The sequence below is a fragment of the Canis lupus genome, chromosome 3, assembly GCF_011100685.1.
Source record: "Canis lupus familiaris isolate Mischka breed German Shepherd chromosome 3, alternate assembly UU_Cfam_GSD_1.0, whole genome shotgun sequence".
In the NCBI taxonomy this organism is placed as follows: Eukaryota; Metazoa; Chordata; class Mammalia; order Carnivora; family Canidae; genus Canis; species Canis lupus.
Window position 1 is genome coordinate 73,995,197 of NC_049224.1, and position 27,998 is coordinate 74,023,194.

The window sequence follows — 27,998 nt, forward strand, 5'->3', positions numbered from 1 at the left end:
ATTTATATCCTAGTGCAAGAGGCAGATAATAGACAAGTAAGATACAAAGGATGTTAGCTAGTGATACATCTGAAGGAGAAAAAGACAAAGCCAGGAAAGGGAATATGAAATATTGGGAAGGTTGCAATTTGACCTGGAGAGACCTCACTGACAAGGTGGCTTTTGAATGAAGACCCAGGAGAAGTGAGGGAGGGAGCTGTGAGTCTGCCAGGAACAAAACTATCCCACACACCGGTGACAGAGGTGCCCTCTAGGACTAAATCATTCTTTCTGACAGAAATGGCCAAAGTCTTTCAGCCCTGCAGTTCATCATTTGGTTTCTTGTCCTTTATCACATTTCCTAGCCATGGGATTTTTTTTGCAAAGATGGCGGACTAGAGTTTTCCTGCAGAGGTGTCAAAAAAGGCAATCAGTGTTTTCAGTGAGAAATGGATCATCCAATGTGAGGTTTATAACATGAGGGAGAATGGGATGTATAGGTTGCCCACCTTCTCTTGGGATTGGAGGTGTCTGCAGGAAAAATGTGGTTAGACTTCTGACAAGGAGATTTGTGGAACAATTTCTCTCTGCCTGAAGCCACAGGATAGGAAGAGGAGAACCCAGATATTAGCTGGAGGAGGACTCAACCCAAATGAAAATGTCCTTTTTAGGACCAGGTCTTTGCTTGTCTGTGGGCTCTATTATTTTACTGCCTGGACATAAATCCTAGCTCTTCCAATTATTAGTTGGATAAACATAGAGATTATTCGATCTGAGCTTCATTTTTCACCTGTAAAATGGGTATAATAAAAGCTATCTCATAAAATTGACATTGGGGATTAAATGAGATCCTGGAGATAAAGAGTCTGGAACATAGTAAGTACTCAATAACTAAGAATGCCGCCGCCACCACCACCACTACCACCACCATCATTTCTTGGGCTTCCTAGGGAACAGCACCAAGGCCAAGACAAGAAGGTATGATGTAGCACATCTTTAAAACATTTATGAGGATCTCACAGCACCTGGTACTGAAGATCCAGCTAAACGGCTGCCTAGATAAACCGATAATCTTCAAGACAACAGGAAAACATCCTGGTGCTCCAGGCAGGCAGGAGAGGGTTAAGGATTTTCAGGAAGGTGGTGATTTACAAATGGGTTTCCCTGGCACCTGGGAAGGGGATTGGTGAGGAGAAGGAAATGAAGCCATTTTAGGCATTTCAAAGGCACCCGTGAGACAGGATGCTGTGTTGATGGCCAGGAAGCTGCTTGACGTAAATGTCTGTGAAGCAGTGTTGTGGCCAGCCTGGAGTGAGAATAATCCAGGGGTGACCTTGCATGGCTTCATTTTGTGTCTCTTTAGTCCCCAGTTTGTTCTCAGTTGCATGGAAACAACCAAAGCTGACAACAGAGTCTTTCAGCTACAAATCCACCTCATGGTGTAAAAGAGAGCTAAACATATAAGGTTCAGATGTCTCTAAAAATAGCATTACGTTTCTTTTTGTTTGGAGGCTGTGTATGGTGCATTAAAATGCTAGCTTGTCCGGTCAAACTGCCCTGGGTTTGAATCCTGGCTCTGTTTTACTAGTTGTGTAATGTTGGATGAATTATATAATTTCTCTGGGTCTCGGTGTTCTCATTTGGGCAGTGGAGATTGTAATAATAATTATCCAATAGAGTAATTACGGAGATGAGATGGGACAATGCTTATAAAACACTCAGCCCGGTGTCCGGCACATAGTAAACACGTATTAATTATTATTATTATTGAAATCTTTTGGATGGATTGTTTTCTGATGAGATCAACAGGGAAAGGGTCATATAATCTTAAAGAAAGGGGAAGGAGTGATGCGGAACACAGAAGCAGGACTGTACAAGCTGATCCCGGGAAGGAGGCACTTATTGTCAAAAAAAAGAAAAAAATCCTGAGAGAGAAAAAGGATAAAGATGGCAGAGGCTCAAAGGCAGAGGCTTAGCTTTGCTTTTTGCCAAGGTTCCATCCATCTGGCCTTGGCTTCAACGCGGGCTTTTTGCTCCAAATGACAGCTCTAGAAGCCCAGTGGTGAAACCCAGGGCAGGGAGATAGATCATCTCTGAAGCACCCTAAATTCTGTAGTCAGGAAAGGCATATAAAAATGTACATATTATTCTTTTGAAGTATAGAAGTCCCCTGAGACCAATAGGAGAGACAGGCCTGTCAAGTGAGTCAGCAGTGACCACAGGCAGACATAATCCCATTGCTTTCTGGTTGACAGCTCATGCAGAGGAAAATATTCTCTGATCCACACAAAGGTAAATGTGGCTTCAATCCCAACACAAAATTCTAACTGTAATCATCTTCTATGCCCAGTCGATGATGAATGAACCCAGATGCCAGAAATATCAGGACCACCACCAATACATTTCTTACCATTGGGTTGTAATAGCTTAATCATCGCTAATGGTAAGATGCTCAAAGGGCAGGATAACTCAGGTTACCTTCAGATCTAAGCAAAACAAAACAAAACAACAGAATGACATCTTTCCTCACATTTGTTTAATAGTGGATATTGCAGCAGAGCATCTATTATGGGTGAACATACAGAAAATGAGAACCAACCCGAATAAGTCATAAGAGATCTAGAAAAATAAAACACATGGTGAGCCACATGATTTTTTCTTCTTTAATGTGAAAGAAGGGTGGCTGGTCTGAACCCACTCCTCTAGCTTTTTGAATTCTAATCAACTGTAAAAACAAGGAAAAGCTGCAGCTCTAAAACGGATTTTCGGTATGATCTCTTCTGATGTGTCTTCACAAACACAATAATTTAAGAAACCGAGTTGAAGCCTGGATCTGAGTTTTCAGAATGTGGGGCATGCTTCAGAGGAAGATCAAAGGGCAATTTTTACATTACAAAAATTAGCTTGATGCAGAAGAATAACTGCTCTTATAAAATGAAACATGGATTGAAAACATGTATTATGATCCTCACCATCTGTTCAGCATATACTTTATCATCTGTCTGTCTATCTATCATCTTTCTCTCTATATATGTATATTTTTTAAGGAGAGAAATCTGTTTATTTTACTTTTTTGCTAAATTACTTCTCTAAGCCATTATTCCTAGACCTCTGGGATGGCTTTGATTGAAATCTGCCTGCTTTCATTTCTGATTTAAGTGCAGCATGGCCAGTCTACGCAGAAGGTGACTTTCCAGACAGGTGAGCTCCTGGGTCAGCTGATTTCTACAAAGCACAGGAAATGCTCTCATTTCTGTGTTCAGACTTCCACCCTATAGTTAGCACTTTCCTTTAGCCCACCCGAGGCCAGCGCTTCTCCAGCCCCTTGGAGCCCTGCTGCCAGAGGTCCATGGCTCCTTAGCTGGTGTTGCTGAGGCTCCTGCATCCTGCACCCCCACCCCCACTCCTGCCACCACCTCAGCTCATCCCACTATTCATTTAATCATGAGCTTGATGTGCAGCCCAGTGTGAGACCCAGAGAGAAGATGGAATTCTGTTCTCGGTGGGATAGAATATTTAAGCCTAGGCCTCTGCTTTAAGATTTGGGACTCAATTTTACCCTTTAGAGCTGTATGTATCAATACCCCAAAGCAATTTTTCTTGGATGCATTTTGCTTTGAATTGGAAATATGCTTTTGATGTTTTTATATTTAATAAGGCACAGGCATAGGACTACATTCATTATTTAGACTAGAACTTATTTTGCACTTGATGTAAGAGAAAAAACTGGTACATTTGTTCAGGGTAATTGCATAGAGTGAAATGAACCCAATTTATGTAAAGGATTATTGAAGGGATACAAAACATCCCAAGTAAGCCTGCTAAATCATTCATTCAGAAACTGATTGACGTTTGCCCAGACCTGGATCCCGCACTTTGCTAGGTTTTAAAGCAAAGCAAAGAAGCAATTATTTAAAAGTGATGATGAGAAACAGCATTCTTGAAAGAGCAGTCCTGGAGGGTGGATATATTTTAAGTGATTATTCTCTCTTAAATAATGTAATTCATAGACCATTGAGGAAGGCCCCTGGAATCAGCTCTCAGCCTATGTTTCTACCTGGCAACCTTTGATATTCTATCATTGAAAGATATGTAAGTGCAATGTAAATAATGTCAACTACGTTTTTAAAGGATAATTATCTCTTTTATTCTGCAGATTACTGTTTCATTTTGTGATTTAAAATGTTGCTATAAACTAAATGGGTGCAGTTGGGCTTAAAGTCTATTTTTGGGATTCTAGCTCCTTTGAAACTACTTGGTCCTATTACATTTCCAGTTAACATCTATAAATTCGTCTGATGCTAAAAAATCTCATGTGAAGAAACTGTAAATCTAAGTAAGTTCTTTCGTCTGCTCTATACACGTTACGTCCAAAATTTACAGAGGTAAAATCAACATTTTCATTAGTTAATTGTTCTCTCGACTTACTATCAGAAACATTTCAGGCAATCAGGAAGCAAGAGGGGGGAAGAAAGAATCTTTAATTGATTCCTCAGAGAATTCTTTTCCAAATTGTAAATAATTGTTTTTATGTTTTCTATTTGGCTGGTTCAGGAGATACACAAACAAATGCAGACAAATAAAATGCTAATAAGACACAGGAAAATATTAAAATAGTCCCACCTTGCCTATATGGGAAAAAGGCTGTCCACTCCATCAGGAGAATTAAAGCAAATGTGAATGAAGGATTTTTACCCTTCTAAGAGTACAAGCTTCCTCTGCCTTGGAGAGAGCCATGGAGCAAAACATCTTGTGATGATTGATTCCTGTAGGGTTGCTGATGGGGCTCTGAAATAGGAGGAGTATATGAACCCCCACTGGCAATGAACTTAGGGAGCTCAGGAGAAGTGGCCACTGACAGTCAATGCCTCCCCTGGCTGCAGGGTCTTCTGGGCAGCCTTTCATGGATCAATACACCAGTCAGTCAGTCCATGCATTGGTATTTTCTGCCCTTTAGAAACAATGATGGTATTTACCATTGGTGAGTGTGATCTGTGTATTTATAGAATATCTTGCCTCAGATTTAAAAAATGCAGTCTAAGGGTCTCCTGTGTTGAAATCTCTTTAATTTTCTATTTGGATATTTCCAAGCTTTGTAATTATGCTATCATGCACTTATGCTCATAAAAAGTCAAGTTTAAATGGAATACTCTTTAGTACCCCTTTTTTCAGATATATTTTCACCCCAAATCTAAAGTTTGGGATCAAAAAGTCAAGGCAATGTGGAAAAATTCAATAATACGCTGAAAGAACATTAAAAAAAAAAACCACTAGTTTACTTTGTTCTTCAAATTTTTTTAAGGTTTAGAATATACATTAGTATTTTTAAGCATTTTAAGAATTATTAAAAACCCTCTTTTAGAGCATCTATCTAGAGGTCCCTGGCTGGCTCAGTCTGTAGAGCATGCAACTCTTGATCTCAGAGTTGTAAGTCTGAGCCCCAGGTTCGGTGTAGAGATACTTACAGTGTTTGTCTCTACTGGGTTGAGATCATGATCCTCTATTATGAGCACACAGTAGGAGCTCAAAGAAAGCTTGTTTTCAGAATGAGTTACTATAAAGAGATACTTACTGTTTTTCTTTTACCATAATAGGTAATATCTATAAGTAGTGTTATCTTTGCCTATGATATTTATGTGACAAAACTAGGTTCAGTATAATTGATTTAAAATAATACTATCAGAATGGGAAATTGAGAGGCGGGTATTTAAAGGATTAAAAAAAAAGTCTAAGATCTGCTCACGAATTTCAAAACATAGCATGCTTGACCAGGAAAATGGAAATGAATACTGGCGACCGAACTCCAAATCAAAGGAAATTATTAAGATAAAGCCATGTACATTTAAATTAATATAAAGAAAACACAATTATTTGTGAAAACCGCCATATACATTAAGAGAAATGATATTCCCTCTATTGCATTCTTCATACTGTCCGTGCAAAAATTGCGTGTAGAGTCCTCAATGGGGCGTGTGGGGCCAGAGGTGTCGAAAACATCCCCTGAAATGGTATGTATCAAAGCACTGTGACCTGCCTGCTTTTTTAACTAGACGGAGTCTAGGCCAGGTTACGGCTGTGCTTCTGAACAACTGGTCTGGATGTGTGACACCTGCAGGACAGGCAGCAGCAGCTGGAAGGCGTCCTGTATGTACGTGGTGCTGTTGCAGCCCTGGGGAGAGGGAGAAAGGTGGTTGAAGGGTTGTTTCACAGGTCAGTCTTGACAGTTCTTCCAATTTGATAACGGCCCCTCTCTTCAAACTTCACAACATCTCGCCCTTAATGCTGGTGCTTAAACCAAATGTAAACCCGCTCCTTTGGATGGACTGATTGTACTTAGCTCTTAATTATCTATATTAACGAGGGGAAGAATGCACTCAACACGAGGCAAGTCCTTCCCATAGACACAGGGGCCACATCGATAGGCGTATTTTCATGACCCAATAGGTCTGGTCTTCCCCATCCTTCTCCCAGACCAAACCCACTGTCCTGAAATAACATGCAAGCCCAGGGTGAAGGCAACTCTAGTGTGTCCCAGCCTAGAGATGAGTAAACAAGAATGCGCCACATAAAGGTAACTGGAGGTATCATTCATTGTGCAGTTATCCGTGGCAAATCCTTGGGTGCTGTCATCCTCCTGTGCACACGTGTTGCTACCCTCTACTTGGTTTGGATATTTGATGTTGCCATTTGTGTTCTCGGGCAGAGAGAACAGTGGGCAGAGAGGCCATTTGATGTTCAGGTCACTAAATCATAAGAACCCCCCCATCCTGGGGAAATGAATAAACATTTGACCTCATATTCTTCATGACTGACATAGTAAATTAATCTGCTGATGCCTCCTGGGTGGCCAGGGAGACATTTTCTTATTCCACGTTCTGTCCTGACTACCTGGCTTTCTTTGTAGCTGTGGCCTCCAGACCTTACCCCTACTGCTCCTCACCCCTTCCAGGTGACTTCATCCCACCGTGCGGCTGTGTCCTAAACAGTAACCCTTGATGCCAACACTGTGTTACTTTCGTACCTTCATAGTTTTCCGTAACAGCAAGGCAAATTTCCCACAAACATATATATATGAATGAATTTGGTAAAATTTCCAAACCCTGCACTCAGCAGCTACTTTAGACAGCAAAAAACTACGGTGGATGTGTTGCCCATGTTCAAAACTTAACCTGTGGCTTCAGCTGCATGCCCCGGGGCTACAGATGTGCCAGTTCCTTATAGTTAGGCCCCCCATGGAAAGTTTTCCTCCACTGGCCACAGATAGAACACAGCAAGAATGAAGCCTCTCAGGCTTATTTTCTTCTCTCTTATGGCCCTGCTTCTGGCAAAATCACAGCAACAGGGGGAGGCTTCAAGCAGTGTTACAGAGTCCTGGTGAGCTAGCAGGCCAGAGAGTGAGTGGTCTCTGAGGACAGAGCCTCTGGTCATTGACCTGGCCGAGGCTAAACAGACAGCTTGTCACCATTGCTAGTCCTAAACTTAGACCCAGCAGAACCAAAGGTTATCGGGAATGGAGAGAAGCACCCATTTTTACAAAAATCACCACGGAGCAAGAATCCCTCATTGCAGCCAATAATCACAGTGTTAAATCTGGTGTCAAACTTGGCAGCAGAAATGTGCTTCTGCCGGAGGAAACAGCAACAGAAATAACGTGCAAGCTTAGCATTTCTCTTTATAATCAGGGATTCTTGAAAATTAGGTATTGTTGCTTCACGCAAGGGTTTACAGCTGGTTGGGCTATACAACTGTACTCAAAAAACACTGTTGATGATAAGATTTAGAATTGCAACAACACTTGCTGCCTGGGAAAGATACAAAAAAAAAAAAAAAAGTAGCTCTAAGATTTGCTTTGATTCAGAAGCACTTTCTCCCTTGGGGGCTACTTACCTCTAACAATACACTGTTGATCATGGGGTTAAGGACCTCAGCCTTCTTGTTGCTCTGTGGAATCAAAAGGATGAGATTGACTGATTAGGTGCTCATACTATAAGGCTTGTCACATAAAATGTCATGCTGGCTTTGAAAGAGGAGGGAGAGGAGTGGAGTGCTTATTATAGACCAGGTTTCACATTTGGTGCTTCTTCTATATAGTCTTATTTAATTTTGACAGCAATCCTGGTAGGTAGGTACCATGATAACCTTAATTTAAAGATGAGAAACTAGGAATCAGGAAGGTGGAGTAACTTGTTTAAGGTCACACAGCTAGACATTTAAACACAGACGTTTTTAACTATTGACAGCTTGTAGCATGTCTGGGATTATGGGGGCGGGGGAGTGTGAGGCTGAGTTGTACAAGTACAGGATTGAGTCCTGTCTCTACTTGAAATGTTGATGTTTTGTTCATCATGATCTTTTTGCGTTCATTTTCATTTTTAAAATTTTTACATTAAAATATCTATCTAGATGACTGATGTTTCTTTGTCTTTTTGGGGAGCCTGGGAGCAGCGTAAACTCTTAAATTTTGTGGGTGAGTTAAGTCCCTTACTTGCCCACCCTAGTTAGACCCAGCCCTGGTCAGTAGCCTTATTTTCTTTCTTGTTTTAAATGCAAATATAGGTACTTGGTTATAGGGCATGTCTTCTAGATTAGCAGCAGAAATAACACAGTCTTTTTTTTAAAGACCTTTTTAAATTCTTTTTTAAAGATTTAATTATTTATTTTAGAGACAGAGGGAGAGAAGCATGTGCTTTCTCTTGCATGCCAGGGGCAGGGAGGGGCAGAGGGAGTGGGAGAAAGAAAATCCTCAAACTGACTCCCTGCTGAGTGCAGAGCCAGTGTAGGGCTTAATCCCAGGACCCTGAGATCATGACCTGAGCCGAAATCAAGAGTCTGATGCCTAACCAAATGAATCAACCAGGTGTCCCCAAATCAACACATTCTTAAATAGAACTTATAGTCAGATCTGCAGATTCCAGTTTGTAACACATGAATATACGTAAAGCACAGAAATACAGAGCCTGATATTAAGTAGGTCTTCAAAAAGTGAGAGTTAGTGTTAGTATCATTATTATTATTTCCACTACTAGTCTATCAATCAACACTCTTCTCCAAGTGTTCACTTTACTCTTAGACAATAAATAATTAAAGGGACTGGAAAGAGAGAGGGCAAGTTTAATGGGCTGGTTTTCTTTACTGTACCCAGAAGACTTTATGGTAAACAGAAGTATATAGATGAAATACATCTTTCCCGAGCGGCACACTTTCAATGACACCACTCTACTGAGGGCAGAGTAATGTCTTATGAGGGAAACCATAATGGAGTCTTGGGGAAAAACTCTTTAAAAACCCAGTCATTTTAGTAACTAACCAGAAAATCCATTATGGTATTTGCTTTCATGTTTATTTGATTATCAAAAAACCTCTAAAATATAATCAATATGAGGGCAATAAAATGACATTGGTTTTCAGAATCAATGAGATGTGCAAGCAATTTAAATGGAGTCTGGAGAGTAATATGCACTCATTAACTTCAAGTTATGAATAATGGCTGTTTTAGAGAACAGCAACTCAACATAAATGATTCATCCTAGCACAGGATCAGGGGTATTGCTGTGATGGGACGGCATTTCAGTAAACTCTGTTCAGCTTTAGCTCTTTTTTTCTCCAACGTGGTAACTTGTGTCTTTTGGATTTTGTGTACACAAACATTTGCACACAATATATATGTGTGTACGCAAGTGTAAGTCCAAGTGTACACCCAATTGCTAGAACCTTGCTACTCAGAATGTACACCGTGGATCAGGAACATTGTTCTCATCTGGGAGCTTATTAGATATACAGAATCTCAGTCCTCATCTCCAGCCTACAGACTCAGAACCTGCCTTTAACAAGGTCTCCAGGAGATGTGCCTTCACATTGAGATTTGAGAAGCACTGCGCCAGAAGACAATATGTCAAAAGAAATGGGAAGCAATACTGTGAATATTACCCATGAATATAAATAAATGAATGTTCAACATGAATCATATATAACATATGACACACACACATCCTCATCACTAGATAGCCGTAGAGAAACAAAAAGTTGGCCATCTGTCTTCTGGGCAGCTGCCTGGGAGGTGAGAGATCAATGGAGAGGCCTGGGGGAGTCGGTCGCCCCTCTAGGTCTCAGTTTCCCACCTAGTGAACTGGGGAAAGAATGAGAAGAGGGTCCAGAGAGCCTTGGGCAGCTGGGTGGCTGAGGCTGTCTCATCCTGATTAAAATCTCACACCTCTCTGTAAACCTGGCAGTTACACCAAAGTCCACAGGGGTGGGTTACCCAGACAACACTGAGCACATAAATGTATTTTATCAAGCCTATCATATCAATGAACTTCTATCTCCCCCTTCACTCTGCCTACATATAGTGAAGCTCTTATTGCTGAAGCCCCCAAATTATACAAGTATGAAAGCTCATGCTTTACAAAATAGGAGAAGCAAACTAGATTCCTTGACAACAGAATGAGTAAGTGGTATGTAGTTCATCCCTAATTAATTGAGTCGCTTATCTGCTGACAGGCAGGTCTGCAATCATTTCCACTTCTTTTGAGAACTGCCCTTAGCGAGTGGGGGCGGGGGAAGTGCAGCCTCACAGTCAGGTAGGTCTGTATGATATGATCCTGTCCCCAAGTCACTACAGGTGACCCACACTGATGAGCCTTTCAACCTTCTCACCCAGGAACCCAGAATCTGAATGGAAAGACATGGGGTCCGGGAACTGCTACAACTGAGTCACATTAACGGTAACACTTTGGCGAGAGAGGGTATATGTATTCTGGTGCTGGGTCCCACAGCTTCTCCCATTCCTCCACTGCCTTTAGTAAAGTCCCTTTTCTGCATAGATTACATAGATTTCTCCATAGATTATGGGCTGAATGGTGTCATCCCAGAGAGATACACTGCAGTTCTCACCTCCATGACACCAGAATGTGACCTTACTTGGAGATAGGGTCAGTCATTGCACATGTGATTATAAGATGAGGTCACACTGGTCAGACCTGAATCCAATACAAATGGTGTCCTCAGAAGAGAAATATGGACACACATAGGCCTAGAGGGAGGATGATGTGAAGACAGATAAAGAGATTACAGTTAGGCTGCCACGAGCCAAAGAATGCCTGGAGCTCCAGTGGCCAGAAGAGGCGAGAAATGATCCTCCTCTAGAGGCTCCTTGGGAGAGTGTTGGCCTGCCCATGCCCTGACTTCAGACTTCCAGCCTCTAGAAGTTTCTGTTTCTGCTGCCAGTTCATGAGACCTGTCATGGCAGCCCCAGCAAACTAACACATTCGCAACCCCCAAAGGCCAGAACTCAAACAGGAAATAAAACCTGCTGTTCCTCATGGCAAGGATCATCTCTACCTGCCCTTGCATTGAGGGCCTTAAAAGAAAAAGTAGAAAGGTTAAAAAGGAATATTTTCCACTTGTCTTCCCGATCCCACTAAAGGGGACTTTCTGAAGAAACTGTGACTGGTTTCTGAAGAAAATAATAATCAGAAGTCACACCTCCAAACCAACGCGAAACCTTTCAAAGTTGTTCCCTTGAGAAGAGAGCCGCTTACGCTAATTGGTAAATTTTTTTCTTTTCGTTAAAGCTGAAGTGTAATAATCAAGGAAAGAAACCTCTCACCTCGGGGAGCCCACAGGACAGGCTCTGAGGGCAATAGTGAATGTGAATATTCAAAATTATTTTAATAGGGATTCTTGAATTATGTATCACAGATATTAAGTAACGAAAGGAACTTCTATTTGACTTTTTAAAATCACTTATTCAATATTTTGTAAAAGATTTTATTTATTTATTTTTGTGGGGGAGAAAAGGGGTAAAGAGCTGAGGGGAGAGGGAGAAGCAGATTCCTCTGCTGAGCAGAGCAGGGAGCCAGAGGGCAGGGCTCAATCCCAGGACCCTGGGATCACCACCTGCCCTGAAGGCAGACGCTTAACTGGCTGAGCCACCCAGGTATCCTTTACTTCTTTTTAAACAAATAAAATGAGGCCCAGAAATGTTCCAAAACCCACCTAATATCTTGTAAGTCAGAGATGGCAGTGTCAGAACTAGAACCCTCGGCTGTCCATCCTGACACAAAGCTCCTGGCCTGCTTTTAGTGGACATCATGGCACAGCTTCTGTTTATGGAGCCATCAAAGAAGGCATTGCATCCTGCCCTGCTCCTCACAGTTCCTCACAGACCCATCTTCCATAAAAGAATCAGTATTATAAACTTACCCCAACAGTGGTTAAAGAATTCATAAACTTCTTTGATAAGGAGGCCACTTCTTTACACATCGCAGTAGTTAATCTGAAAGGAAAAAAAAGGGGTTGGGAATTTTCCATCAGATCAAATAATTGAACCATCAAGACAATTACTGATATTGATACCATATTCCATTTAAAAGAACACACACAAGTTTTAGGATGCTCTGTAGAAATGTGTTCCTCAACAATCTTCCAAGATTCACAATCACAGTTGAATTGAATCCTCGTTTTCTCGGCATGTATAATTAACGAATAATCACCTAATTCACCCTACTTCCTTTTAGAATCAAAAGTGTATGCAGGAAAATTTGAGCCTTGAGCTCCATACATTTAGAGGTATAAGCCTCTTGCCAAGTAGCTTTTCTCTAGCTTTTGGTCATTTTGAAATAATAAGGAGCATTCACTGGGGTACTATGTTAAGTACTTTTATATGCACAATCATATATAATCCTCATAGTGACTTTATGGATTACATTAATATCTCCATTTTATAGATGATAAAACTGGCATTTAAGAAAGTTATGTAACTTTTTTTTTTTTTTAAGTAGGCCCCACACCCAACATGGGGCTTGAACTCATGACCATGAGATAGAGCCACATGTTTACTGACTGAACCATCCAGGCACCTTAAGAAGGTTAAGTAACTTGCTTAGGACACCCTGGGACAGAGCTGGGATTTAAACTCAGATGTCTCTTGATTTCTTGATTATGTTTTTATTAGATGCCTCGTAATAAAGATCCTGTAAAATCTGTTTGAAGACTTAAATCAAAACTTCAAGTTTATTCTAGCCATTTGACTTGTAGGACTTTACCCCAAGAAAAGAATGCAAGACCGGTACAAATATTTAACAAAGCAGTGTCTGTTATGACATCATAGGTGATGACAAAAACCAAAAACAACCCAGTTAATGTAACAATGTATTGTTTTCTTTTATAGTTAGTATATATGACTTTTATGAATAGTGGTTAAAATGCTACTAGAAAAACAGTAACTCCTAATCAAGAAAAAGATCTAGTAAAATCAGTAGAAGTAAGCTTTCTTTTGATAAATACGGGTTCTAAGTTATGTATTTAGATTTATTGAGTTCTATCTGTCCACCATTCCATCCATCCATCCAATCATGCACCTAAAACTTAGCTGTAGAAAGAGTCAGGAGTAAGGTCCAGGGATAGCCCAGAGCCATTTTTGTCTATGTCCTTGGGCAGGTGGGTGGAAAGGCACTTATTATACAGACAAATGTGAGGTCTTGTTACCTTTTGCTCGTGGCAACTTGGTAAGGTTGAGACAATCTGGACTGGAAATCAGAGGTGCTAAGAGTAAGGTCCTGCTATATACATGCTTAGAGACTTCTTAACATTCTCCCTTTACAAACAAGTGCCACATACATAAAAGAGCACTTAGGTGTTTTCCTCAATACTTTAAACTTTTCCTTCTTTTCCTTTTCTTCTTCCTTTTACACACTGAAGTAAGTACATATTCTTCCTAAGTCCATTAAGTGCAGGATTGTACGGTTTTTATAATACCTTTCATTTTGGGGATGCCTGGGTGGCTCAGCGATTGAGCACCTGCCTTTGGCTCAGGTCGTGATCCTGGGGTCCTGGGATCTAGTCTCACACCAGGCTCCCTGCAGGGAGCCTGCTTCTCTCTCTGTCTGTGTCTCTGCTTCACTCTTTGTCTCTCATGAATACATAAAATCTTTAAAAAAATATCTTTCATCTTCACATAGGGAAATCTAGACTTGTAAGACATCCTTACAAGTGAGGAGAAGTGCTACCAGTAGGACAAAGATGCTAACATTGACTTTTTGGAAGGTTCTTTGACTAAACATTTGCTCCCCAATCTACAAGGCCAAATGCAGTAATAAGCAAAGACTAGTTAGCTAGCAAAGCAAATGGGTGTATTGAGATGTGTGTGCCTGTACTCATATATTTTTAGGAGGCTCTATTTTGACTTCTGTGTCTGTGTAGTAACGAGAAGGTACTTGGATCTGTGCTAATTTTCTATACCACGGCATACAGTCATGCGCGTAAAGTTAACAGCTTGTTTTTCAGCTCCATACCAACTATTTTAATATATGCTTCATACCAACTATTTTCATGTATATAAGGTTACACTGATACACATGACTATTTCACTAGATAAACTAATAATAATGGCTACTATTTGTTGAAGAATATAACATATGACAGCACATATGCACACACATGCAATCCACAGGGAACTGGCTTACATCAACAACCATCACTGCCAGAATTCAGAATACGCAAAGCGGTATAAGTCGCATCCAGGTGTTCTTTCTCTATTCTTGTAGTACGTTAAAAATGCGATTTCCCTTAAAGGTCCGTGCTTCTAAGACTTCGATCTACGAAAATAAACACTTACCTTTGAAATGATGTAGTGTGTCTTTCCTTAAATCTCTTCATAAATCCTAGTTAATTATTATTATTCTTGCTAACATGATTCAGCTAAGAATCTTATGACTCCTAAGAGACTCTATTTCCTAAGATGACCACAGAACAACATTATGCAAATTCAGAACTTGTAATTTAAATCTTTAGTAGCCCCAGGTGTGTGGGTGCATGGGTGTGCTTGTGTGTGTGTGTGCATTTGAATGGCTTGTGTACATAAAACTGGAAAAATAAGAATTAAAAGTAACATTTACTTTATCAGCACTCTTGCTTGGTCCTGCGCTGGTTTTTCCTCTTCTTGTCCGTGAAGAATCAATTCTGCTACTTTATGAAGCTGCTCGATACAGCGTGCTGTTACTTCTGCCAGACTTTCGATGGATAGCATATATACTTCCTGAAATAGATAAATGCAAGTAAGACAATTATTCACCGAGCAGAAGCTTTTTTTAAAAGAAAAAAACCTGTGACGCAAGGCACCTGGCTGGTTCGGTCGGTAGAGCATGTGACTCTTGACCTCTGAGTTGTGAGTTCAAGTTCCACATTGGGGATAGAGTTTACTTAACAACAACAACAACAACAACAACAACCCTATAATGTCAAAAAAAAAAAAAAGATGTAATTCTTGAAAAAAATGTCCTGAAAAGTTTACCCAAAGATTAACTGAGTGTATCTGAGACTCTTCTAAGTAAAAATGCTGCCATCAAATGCCAGTGCTTCCAGGTCCCAGGTGACATGCAAGCCTTACAGCTGTGTCCCTACTTCTCAGAGCAGTTCTGCACACACTACAGGGAGGTGCTCAGAAGGGCAACCGAATAAATAAACCTCAATGGCCATTTGTCTTTAAAGTGACAGGATTTAAAAAGTTACTTTCATGGGGCACCGGGTGGCTCAGTCGGTTTAGCATCTGACTCCTAGTTTTGGCTCAGGTCATGATCTCACAGTTGTGGGACTGAACCCCTCATTGGGCTCTACGCTCAGCGCAGGGTCTCCTTCAGATTCTCTATCCCTCTCCCTCCACTCACTCTCTCTCACAAATACATAAATAAAATCTTAAAGAAAAAAAATAAAAAGTTACTTTCTCTAAAATGGAAATTCAATGTAGAGATGAAGTTATTGCAAACTCATTTGTGAACACAGGCAGGCTATAAATTATGCACACATAAATTTATTAAATTACAGATTAAAAACTACGGCCGTGAAATTTTTTGGAAAAAAGCTTCAATTACCTCATTAGTTTATGGGGCATAAAGACATTTTATAGTTACACATTTGCATATCAGATGGAATTTTATCCTAATGATAAATCAACTATGTTCTTAAAGATCTTTTTTTTTTTCCTTTCAATTATCATCGTGAAGCTCTGGAGAAAAACTACAATATCTATGCTAAGTCCCGAATTGTCTTGGCACTGAGAAATTTTAGTGTTTATCACGTTAATCCTCATATTTCTATACTGTTTGAAACAGGGTACAAACGAAAATGAAATGGTTTCTGCTCACTTGAAATTCAGCTAACAAAACTAAAGTAATATTACCGCTCTTTAGGGGCACCTTGGTGGCTCAGTGGTTGAGCGTCTACCTTTGGCTCTGGTCATGATCCCGGGGTCCTGGGATCAAGACCCACGTCGGGCTCCCCATAGGGAGCCTGCTTCTCCCTCTGCCTGTGTCTCTGCCTCTCTCTGTGTCTCTCGGGAATAAATAAATAAAATCTTTAAAAAACATATTAGTGCTCTTTAGGTGGCTAATCTCCAATAAATTTACCTCAACTGTCTTAGTTTTCGTTTCTTCTTTTTTATCTTCTTTGGGATTTTCTGGTCTCTCTTCCTTTTCTTCCTCTTTAGTGTTCTCCTCCGACTCTTCCATCATATCTACTGACACTGTAGCTTGATTTTCTTCCACCCAGTCATGAGCCTTCTTCATGGCCTGTGAAGCACCCCCAACCAAAGCAACTCATTTGTTATGCAAATTTGGAGACTAAGAAATTCCAATTCCCAGACTAGAATCCAGTTGCCCTACACCTTCCACAGTGGTTCTCTGTACATTCAAAAAGCGATGGGGCATTTCCCTAGGCTCCTTAAAAACACCATGTTGGTGCCTTCTGGTGAATCTAAAGTAAGGAAGGGGGACAGAAAAGAAAGGAAGTATGGAGAGAACCTTGCAGGACCTGTTTAAGGAGCACTGTAAAATGCTACACAGATAGGCATAAAAAATGACTGTCACCTTGAAAGAGCAATAGTATATTTTTCACTTTTCATGACCAACTATAAAAGAATAACAGTACTTTTTTTATATATATGGGTTAGAGATTTAGCCAGGGTCATTGCTAAAGCAAATTTCCTCATTTGATATGTCTCATGAAGCCCTTAATGTATCATGAACCTAATAATGTATCAAGCAGGGAAGATGAAGGATGGCTCTGCTCTTCCCCAGTCATGTCAGGGGAGGAGAGAGGCTGTTGGAAAGACCTGGAGCTGCTCTGTGACTAGTTTAATCTCACACAAGTGCCGCTGGAGACACCTGTAGCCGAAAAAATTATGGCTAACTTGAACAGGCATAGCAGCTTCTCTGTTATTCCCTGAATTTACAAAGGGCAGACTCCTCCAGCTTTGATCCTTGGAGTTTAAAGCTGTTTGCTTAAGTGCAAGTCGTATCTGAGCTTATGTTAGACTTTCTTCTCATCTTAGAGCTCACCTATATCAACAGGCCCATGGGATGTTGGAGGCACCACACACACACACACACACACACACACACACACACACTCTCTCGCGCTCTCTCTCTCTCCGCCCTGGAGCAGGGGCAGGTGCTGCACAGAGATGAATGAGGCAATTTCCCACTGTGTTCAAGTCACTGACCTGTCAGAATCAGTGACCTCTATCTGAGATAAAGAAATTACTCATGTCTCCCCCTCACTGCCTCATCCTGCCCTTTTCTCACCCACCTTGATAAGTGAGGGCCTGCGTCACCTACTGCTTGCTAAAGAGGAGGAGGAAAAAAGAGAGAGAGAATAGGGAAAAAAAATACACAGTTTTAAGTAATTAATAATGAGTGTCCTTATTAAGAATCTCCACCGCAAGACCATATACTAACTTGCAGAACATACAATTAGAAGCAGCCAGACCAACAGCTGGATCGTGCTTGGGCACCACGTGGCACCAGCATTGGGGTAGGGGTAGGGCTGGGATACGGGGCGTGTGGCTGACCTGCCCGATGGGCTTCTCTCTGCCGTATTCTCACATGGCACCCCAGGCAGGGAGTGGAGGTGGAATCTGAAAAAGCTCTTACAGTGATTCTGCACCCCTCTTCCTTCCCCTGCGCTGAAGATACCTACTGCTCTGATATACAGTCCTACTTCGAGGAGAAGTGACTTGTCCAAGGTCACAGAGTAATTACGAGGGGGCTGCAACTAAAATGCCTGGTTTGTGGCACAGTCTTGCACGTTCTCTCCTGTCACACCTCATTATGTTGCCTCCTGGGATCTTAATTACAGACCTCAGACTCTCCTCCCCTCCTGTGCCATTTGGGGTTTGGGGTTTTTCCATTTTGGGTGGATCACTTGAATTTTATAAGCAATACCTTTAAAAAGAACACCAACAAATAAAAACTCAGACTTGGACAGCGCTGACCTTATTGAGTTTGTCAGGTGTGGCTGCAACATGTAATTCAAAGAGAAGTTCTGTGAGCCTGCTAGCAAATTCTTCTCCCTTTTCTTCTAAGGCTGGAAATAGAAAATGACAGAAGTAAGAAGCATGATTTATTTTTCATCCTTCAAAATGTGGCAGCTGACCTGACCTGATGGCCTGCAGTCAGAGTAGAAGTGGGGGCTGCAGTGGCCTGCCCCCTAACCCCCATCCCCACCCCGGCTGCAGAGGGCAGCTTAGGAGCTGCCCACTTACAAGCGTGACAGTCAAGCAGGCAGCTGCTGCAGTGTGAGGGGCTGCCCTAGCCCTGTTGCTCGATGTTCTAGCTGGGGTGTCCCAGGCTGGCCTGAAGGCAGCATGAGGATGGGGAGGGGACTTATCTGTCTTATTTACAGCTATAGGTGATCAGCAGCTATTTGTTGAAGGAATGACTGAATGAACAAATGAATGCTGTATCTCGGGTCTAGAAGACCTGGACCACACTGTATTTACACCCTGGAGGATTGCTATGCTGAGCACTGCAACCCTAATAATACCCAGGGCACCCTTTTATGTCCACAGAGCCCCAGTGCTGGGCAAGCAGAACCAGTCTCCATGGGCCATACACTATCTGATGTAACTACACTGTGTCTCTGGAGAAACAAGGTTTCCGAGGACACCTGTTGGTCCTATAATATTTCTTAATAGCCTTCCCTCCAGAATGGGAGCTATCTAAGGATGGACATGGTATTTGTTTCTGCTTATTCTTGAATCCAGAGCATCTAACACAGTGCCTGGAACATAGTGGGTACTAACATGAGTATTTATTAAATAAATTGTTGATAAATTATAGAGAATAACATACAGACCCCATATATCATGTTATGCATAATATGTCATCAAATAAAAATAAGTTGATGTCATTGGTGGGCCGGAAAGAGGGATTTTTAAGTTACAATCTTACTTCTTTTCCTCATTTATATCTATGGGTTGAAGCCATTTTTAGAGTTTCAAAGTGCTAAAGAGTTGTTTCCACAATGGGTTAACCACCAGTTTGGGGGGAAATAAAAGCATCATTAATCTGCCCTGATTACACGATCTCAAAACACTCTGGCTCACATCAGTGGGTGAAGGCAGTAGCTTCAGCAAAAGCTAAGCCACGTGAGAAAAACTGTATCTAACACTTGTGTGCATGTGCTCTTTCCTGTTTTACAGACAAAAGGCTAATTAGCAGCCTGTGAAGATAGCCAGGGTAACCTGTAGGTCTTTGTTCAAAACATTTGGCTTAATCCGTTTATTATCACCTTGAATCCATATAACCTCAGGGGGGAAGGCAGATTAATAAATAGAATAGAGAAGTAAGACATATATGTCAGGTGATACGTTTTGTGGAGAAGCATAAGCCAAGGAAGAGGAACAGGGATGGGTTTGGAAAGCAAGTGGGCAACTGACAAGGTGCCATTTGAGTAATGACCTGATGAAGGAGAGAGGTGAGCAACACCGGATGGGGTGCAGGAAGAGATTTCCAGCCAGAGGCTTCACCAGTGCAAAGTCCAGGAGGCTGTGTTCCTGGGCTTGCTCAGGGGGGCAGTGGGGGGGAGAGAGGTGTGTGCCTTGGGGGTGGAGGGAGAGAGATGGCTGTCTTTGTTCAGGATGAAGGGGACACTAGCAAATCATTATAATCCAAAGAGGTAAGTGCACTGATTGAGGAGGCTTTTCCAGTATTGAATCTTGTCCTCAGAGGGGTGTTAAGAAGGCTTCCTGGAGACGATGATACCTGAACCTAGTCTTCAAGAATGAGAAGGCATTAGCTACTTGTAAAAGAAGTAGAGATGGAGGACTAGAGAGAGACACACACACACAAAGCTGAGACACTCTCTCTGCTGGGCAGAGGTCTTAGTCTCTTCCTCTCTAAGCAGGCAAAGTAAGAGGGGGCAGGGACATATCTGGGCAGCATGGCCTAGGTCTCATTCCCAAACTGCTTGGTCCTTCTCATTCTGTATGAGGCAACGCTGCAGGGCAGAAAGAGCCCTGGCTTAGGTGTGGGTTTTAACCCCAGCTCCTGTATTCAGAGACTCTGTGGCCTGGAGGGGCTACTCATGGGTCTTCGCAGCTTCCACACCCTCCTGTAAATTTAGGCTAATAAAACCCACCCATCTCAGTTGTAGCACTGTTGTAAGGATCAAATCATACAACAAATGTGAAAGTATTTTGTCAACACTAGTTTTATCTAACTATATTGTTATGTGCTACAAAGATATAAACACTGAGAGATTAAAAATATTGGGGAATCATCACCAATAAATTAGGATGCCAGGACTCTGTATAGCTCCAGCTTTTGAATGTGCATTTGGGGGGCACCTGGATGGCTCAATGGCTGAGTGTCTGCCTTCAGCGCAGACTGTGATCCCGGGGTCCTGGGATCGAATCTTGCATCGGGCTCGCCGCAGGGAGCCTGCTTCCCCCTCTGTCTATGTCTCTGCCTCTCTGTGTGTCTCTCATGAATAAATAAATATTTTAAAAATGTACATTCTATAAAACAGAAAGGTTTTAACTTTTAGCAAACTTTTAGCAAAGATTTTAGGGAAAAAAGTCACAGGAAAAAAATGGAAGTGGATAAGAACAGATGATAAACAAAGTTGCAATAAAGAATACCTATAACTACAGCTCTTGGTTCGTACATATGGTCCAGATCTTCACCAAGGCAATAAAAATAGAAAATAGCCTCTTAAAATCTCTTCACAACAGTGGTAAACCAAATTAGAGACCCATGGCAGTGTGATAAAATTACATGCTGCTGGAAAGACAAACCTGCAGATCATTAGCTAACGCTATCAAATGCAGAGGAGCCCGATATGGAGTTTATCTAAAAATGACAGTTTGTTGCATTTTTCCAACACTTGCAAATGAATTATTAAGGTGTTAAGAGGCTTTTAGAAAGGTAAATGCTTACAAGAAAAAACAATGGATGAAAATGCTCTGGTTTCTCCCCGAGTTTTCCTCCTGGCTTGTCTGCTCACCCCCACTGATGAGATTCCTCTTTATAGCTTTTAGATAATCCCTCCACCTCTGGAGTTGTCACACTATCCTAATTGGATTGATTTAATGACAACCCTGCTATTCTTCCCTCCCAGTTTTTCTTTACGTGTTTGACATTTATTTATTAAACTAAGCTAATTAAAATTAATAGTGTTTTGATAATCTGGAGATGCCCTTTGGGAAAATGGAAATGTTCTGGGAGATAACAGGGTACTGTCACTTAAGAAAAGACCAGTCTACCATTTAAGCATGCTGTTCACAACTTCAATTTTTTTTTTTTTGTCATATGAAAAAAAAAAATCCCAATTTACTGAGGCTCTATATTAAGACTGGAACACATCAGATGTAGTAACATTTTCTATTTAGAAGTATTGAATCAAGGTTCCTCTCTAAGAAATTGTGCTAGCTGGGGATGACTTGCACTGGCAACACTATTGCTTGGATGTTAGGAGAAATCTGGGATCTTTTTACCCTTTCTGAATGACACACCCTATAGGATCAAGGTCTCCCTTAAAAATCAGGAAACCAAAGAAAAATTACCTGGATCTTTTTGGGTGATCATTACTCTGGAAAACAGGCAGCTCTACTGGTTCACCATGGGCCCATAATAATACCTGTATGAACTCTGGTGGCTGGCGTCTTAGTTTCTCATTATTAAAACAGAGGCTGTCATCCGTTGTGACTCTTGTGAAACACACAAATGCCCCAAAACATTATTCTCCAACAGCCTCTTTGCTATTGGCCTCTGTCTATTCTTCAGTATAATTGAGTCTTCTATTTTGATGCAATGAGCATAAATCTCATTACACTGAAGGCACATAAGGTCAGTATGGGAGACTAAAGCCGGAGATGGTATTTAAATAACAGTTTGCAAATGCTTAGAATAATTTTGCCCTGAGCGTTGAGGCTGAAGCACTTGGCTCTCCAGGTTGAGCTTCGATTAAAGGGATGCAACACACCTGGACACAAAGACACTTCCAGCTACTCAACTGGGATGAATGAGCATGATCGGTACTCTGCGTGTGGTTAACAGCAAGTACAATCGTAAATAAAAGCTATGGTTTATCGTACTTTTGCTATTTTCCCCACCTTGTTTTAGCACTTGAAATAACAATACCAGCTCACATTTTTGAGCAGTTCTGTGTGCCAAGCTCTGTACAATATACCTTTACATACGTTATCTAATCTGAGCCCCACAATAGCCTTGGGGAATATGCATCAGTGTCTCTGTTTTATAGGTGCAGATAATGAGTTTCGGAAAGGTTATATAACTTGCTCTAGGCCAATGCAGCCAATTAGTGGTGAAAATGTTTCAAATGGACCTTTGAGACAGTCCTAGGAGAAGCCAGCCTTGTGTGTCCATGGTTGACCTGTGTGTCAGCATGATTCAAACAATTGTGGTTGCAGGGGTAGGTGATAATACCAGTAAGAAATCACTCTCCTTGTACACAGCAAAGGTTTTGCTATCTTCTGTTCCTAAATGGGCAACCTCAAATAACTCTTTTTTTGTAAAAATTTATTTATTCATAAGAGACAGAGAGAGAAGCATAGAGATAGGCAGAGGGAGAAGCAGGCTCCCTATAGGGAGCCTGATGCGGACCTCGATCCCAGGACCCCAGGATCATGATCTGCACTGAAGGCAGATGCTCAACCACTGAGCCAGCTAGGTGCCCAACCTCAAGTAAGTCTTAAGCATGTCTAACTTTGAAAACTCTTTTTCCCCTCTCAGGGAAGACAAAACAGGTCCTGGTCTCCTTGGGGTCCGGCCATTGGGTGGCTGGAGGATTCTCAGGGGCATGCACCTGGCTCAATGCAGTGTCTGACAATCTGACACATCACACCCCAAGGCCCTGGGTGCCATTGTCAGAACCCCACTTTCTAGGTGGACAGCAGGCCACTTACAAATACACCTTAATTCCTACGCATATAAGTGAAACATAGTAAGAAGAATGTAACAAGAAATCCATTGAGAGGGACGCCTGGGTGGCTCAGCGGTTGAGCAATGCCTTGGCCCGGGGTGTGATCCTGGAGTCCCAAGATCGAGTCCCGCATTGGGTTCCCTGCATGGAGCCTGCTTCTCCCTCTCCCTGTGTCCCTGCCTCTCTGTGTGTGTGTGTGTGTCTCTCATGAGTAAGTAAATAACATCTTTAAAAAAAAAAAAAAAAACATAAAAAGAAATCCATTGAGAGACCTGCTCACCGCATGCAGATAAAAAACTTAGATCTCAGAGCATAAGCTCTAGTCATCAGGGCCTGGCTCGGCCCACCGCAATCTCGGTTCGTTCGACCCTCTGTGTGTACTGCACGCCTGTGATGTGCCAGGAACTGTGCCACCCACCACAGCAATAAAGATGCTTCTGTCAGGAGAGAGGATGATAGATCTACGTGGCCTGCTCCTGTCACGAGAGCAGGTGCACAGAGTGTGGGGAGGAGAGGAGGAGGAGCACTTGAATGAAATCCTGCCCTGTTCAGAGGGCGATCTTTATTAACAGCTTGTTTGGCTGTTTCACTGCTTATTTTCCTTTACCTTGTTCTTGAGTGTCTTCATTCTCTAATTCTTTGGCTGCAAAGATGTCTTTAATGGAAATTAGGTCAGTTTTTAAGAGTTCCAGCTTCTCTCCATCGAGTGATGCTAAAAATGACTGAACCTGAAAAAAGAAATAGGTCAGCATCACTGTCATCATTTCTTCCTGTTAATCATGTTTACGTCCAGCTGTCCCCGGTTCTCCCAGGACTGAGGCGATCGGTGGGGGACGGTGGGGGGGCGGGGCGAGGCCGGGTTGAATGGGCTGAGTTCCATAAGCTCCCTGGGCCTCAGTTTTTAAAATTTTCAAGTGCGATCTACTCTTCATTGTGATCCTCTGTGAGGAAAATCAAACAGCGAACATGAGACACATTCCACAGGTGCACACAGCAGAGGCTGAATAAATAGTGGTGGTGGCCCTTCTGGCCTCGTGGTTAAAAACATGCGGGCTGTCAACTCTGAATTCAAATAGGAGCCCCTCACTTGTGACTTGTGTGCCCTCGGGTAATTTATTGACCTTTCCTTCCTTATCTGTAAAATGAGGACTAACAGCATAGCATCTACCCTGTAAGGTTATTTTGAGGGTTAAATGAAATAATGTACTTAAAAGTACTTGTAGGCATGCCTGGCCGGCTCAAGGGGAAGAGCATGAAACTCTTGATCTCGGGGTGGTGAGTTCAAGCCCCACGTTGGCTGCAGAGATTACTAAGAAAAAAATAAACTTAAAGAAAAGTGCTTGTAGTGAAGGTCAAGAAATTACATACATATTATGTATATATATAATAATGTGAACATATGCGTATATATAATACATATACGTGTAAACAAACACATAGAGAAATGTTTTATGTATACAGATACGCATACATATACACTTGCTACATGTGGGTTCTGGAACCGGGGTCACAAAAACACACGAGACACATTTTTCTCCTCAGAGATCTTGCAGGCGGGAGGTGGGAGGCCCAGGGTAGCTGCTAACCGCCGTGTCAGGGGTGAGTGGAGTGGTAACGGGGCACCAGGAGGGAACCTCAGTTCTCCTTAGGGGGGCGACAGGGCGGGCAGGGAGAGTCCTCAGAGGGTAAGGTGTGAACTGACATCCTTGCTGCTTATGGTCTTCAGAGCCCTTCTCTGGAAACTGTCCTCTGTAAACACTTAAAAATTACTTGCACGCCTGGCCAGTCATCCTCTGTGAATCTAAAGACTGATATGAATTTCCAAGGTGGCCAGAGCACATGGAGAACCATATAAAAAGTGAAGTTGGACTCTACATAGGAGTGCCAGGGTGGTTCACTCGGTTAAGCAGCTGCCTTTCGGCTCAGGTCATGATCCCCGGGTCCTGGGATCAAGTCCCGCCATTGGGCTCCCTGCTCAGCGGAGAGCCTGCTTCTCCCTCTCCCTCTGCCTGCCACTCCCTCTGCTTGTGCTCTCATGTACTCTCTGTCAAATAAATAAATAAACTCTTTAAAAAAATCCGTAAAGTAGTAAGGTTTTTATGTTTTCATTCTGCAGGTCAAACACCTGCTCTGGAGGGAGAGCCAGCAGAGGAGCCGCATGCTCTTTGGAATATGTTTTAATATTCATTATGGTACTAGATTCACACATCAGGACAAGGAGAGAGTCAGAGAGGGAATCAGGGATGCCAGGCACCATTTTCCTAAAAATTGTAATGAATATCACCAGGGCATAATGCAATCGGCAAGGAGGCTCAGGAGAAGCTTAGCAGGAAGTCATCAACACAAAACCCATTAGTTATAGAGTTCAGCAGATGCAAGCTAATGCTCTCAGCCTGATGGCTGCCACCGTGCCTTTTTGCTCTGACCCTTCCAGAACCTTCTTTTCAGCTCATATACTCATGATTAGGTCTCAGTGTCCTAGATAGGCCCACAGCAGAGTCCTACACTTTATTACTATTTTTAAACATTCATAATGACTAGTTTTTAAGATTTTATTTGACAGAGAGAGAACACAAGCAGGGGGAACAGCAGGCAGAGGGAGAGGGAGAAGCAGACTCCTCACCGAGCAGGGAGCCCAATGTGGGCTCAATCCCAGGACCTCGGGATCATGACTTGAGCTAAAAGCAGATGCTTAGGAACACCTGGGTGGCTCAGTGGTTGAGCGTCTGCCTTTGGCTCAGGGTGTGATCCTGGGGTCCTGGGATCCAGTCCCGCAGTGGGCTCCCCACGGAGAGCCTGCTTCTCCCTCTGCCTGTGTCTGTGTCTCTCATGAATAAATAAAATCTTTAAAAAAAAAGAACTTCTTAAAAAAAAAAAAGACTTAACTGACTGAGCCACCCAGGTGCTCAGATTCCAATACTTCAGATATATTTTCTAAACATTAGTTTTCTAAGAGTAAAATTAAAAGGTAATTATTGAACACATGCTTGAGCACAAAACTAGTGAAAATGTATATACACATGTGGGATATTATGATTTCCCCATGTCTTCTGGAGGGTAGCCACCCTCTGGGAGGGAATGCACTGGGGTTTTATGCTTTGGGCATCCACTGGGTGGGGTTCTTTTTAGCACAGGACTCTATTGTCAGCATCTTTCTGCCACAGTATCTCTTTTGCTTCCTTCTAGATCACTGCATTAATGCCAAGGTAATGAGCAATGAGTCTTTACTTCATCCAATAATAAATAATCATGCACTCCTCAATAAATATTCATAGAATGCTGACTAGATGCTTGGCACAGTGCTAAGTGTTGCCGGGAACACAAGGATAGACAGTCTGCCTTGTCAATCTTTTCCCTGAAATGGAGCATGGGGCGCCATTTTGAAGACTCTTGTTTACTTTTTTTGTTAGCTATTGAGTATAATAGCAATAAAAATTATCAGGTGTTTTCTTAAGAGTTATAGTGTACCACATTGCCATGCCTGTTCCTAGAATCAATCTCCTAGAATAGCAATGATAGTAATTCCTTATATTTCCATACAGTGTGTCAGTTTTAGCCAATGAAATGTCAACAGAGGTGATGTGTATCATTTTTGGGCCAAAGCTCTTAAAAACTGGGACTGAGCCCACATCGGGCTCCCTGCATGGAGCCTGCTTCTCCCTCTGCCTGTGTCTCTGCCTCTCTCTCTCTCTCTGTGTATCTCATGAATAAATAAATAAAAATTTAAAAAATGGGACTGAGGAGCACCTAGGTGGTGCATTGATTGAGTGTCCAACTCTTGGTAGGTCATGATCTCAAGGTTGTGAGATCGGGCCCCGCAACAGGCTTCACACTAGGTGGGGCATCTGCTTGGGATTCTCTCTCCCTCTCCCTTTGCCCCTCCTGCTCATGCTCTATTTCTTTCTAAAACTAAACAAATATTTTTAAAAAATGGGAGTGTACCCTCTACACTTTCTGTCCTTACGCTGGTAGGATAAAGATGAATAAAGATGACAAGGAGGCTCTAGAGGATGGTGACCCAGACATACGGGAGGCCACAGGCCCAAAGGGATGTGCCCAGTACTAATGTTACTAAAGTTACCCTTCCATAGCCTGTATGGATCTCTTGCCAGGCTGTGCTCCTTGTGTTGGGACCATCCACTGGAGGGTGCATCCCTAGGTCTAAAGGATGGCTAAGAGGTGGCTGTTTGCAGGGCTGCAGGTACAGCTTAAACCAGGGCATCCTCACATGTGCACATAAAGCTCCTTGAAGTGAGAGCAGCTGGAAATAAAGGGATAAGAGCAGGAGGAGGGTGGCATGGAAACGTGAGGAGTTTGAGAATTCTAGATGGGAATCTGATTTTCAAAGTCATTATAATATATTCTTTAACAGCTTGTTTCAAAAGTCCTCTTAACTTTTTTAAAAAAGATTTTTATTTAGTTATTTAACAGAGAGATTGAGAGAGAGAGAGAGAGAGAGAGAGAGAGAGAGAGAGAGCATGTGAGCACAAGCAGGGGGAGTGCCAGAGGGAGAGGGAGAAGCAGCAGACTCTTCCCTGAGCAGGGATCCAATGCAGGGTTTGATCCCAGGACCCCGGGATCATGACCTGAGCCGAAGGGACACTTAACTGAGTCACCCAGGTACCCCAAAAGTCCTTTAACTTGAAAGTATTTGGTATGTATAGGAGGTCTAGTTAAATTTTAATTCTAGATAAACAATTCTAGATAAAAAAATGAATATTATCTTAGTATGAGAGTGTGTCCCAAATATTGCACAGGACATATTTACACTAAAAAAGTATGTAATGTTTATAAATAGTTGA

The 27,998-nt window shown here is 42.1% G+C and overlaps 1 protein-coding gene across 4 annotated transcripts in view; it reads right to left on the reverse strand.

Moving 5' to 3' along the window:
- Positions 1–2,493: 2,493 nt before the first annotated feature.
- The window catches only part of FAM114A1 (family with sequence similarity 114 member A1), a 70,186-nt gene continuing 44,681 nt past the window's right edge, over positions 2,494–27,998 (reverse strand). For all 4 annotated transcript variants that reach the window (XM_038533481.1, XM_038533479.1, XM_038533480.1 and 1 more), the window contains 7 exons: positions 23,804–23,924; positions 18,245–18,336; positions 16,380–16,541; positions 14,874–15,013; positions 12,181–12,253; positions 7,867–7,920; positions 2,494–6,148 (listed from right to left, as the gene is read on the reverse strand). In XM_038533481.1, the coding sequence (XP_038389409.1) occupies positions 6,047–6,148; positions 7,867–7,920; positions 12,181–12,253; positions 14,874–15,013; positions 16,380–16,541; positions 18,245–18,336; positions 23,804–23,924 (744 nt within the window). In that variant the 3' untranslated portion in view covers positions 2,494–6,046. The remainder of the gene's footprint in view (positions 6,149–7,866; positions 7,921–12,180; positions 12,254–14,873; positions 15,014–16,379; positions 16,542–18,244; positions 18,337–23,803; positions 23,925–27,998) is intronic.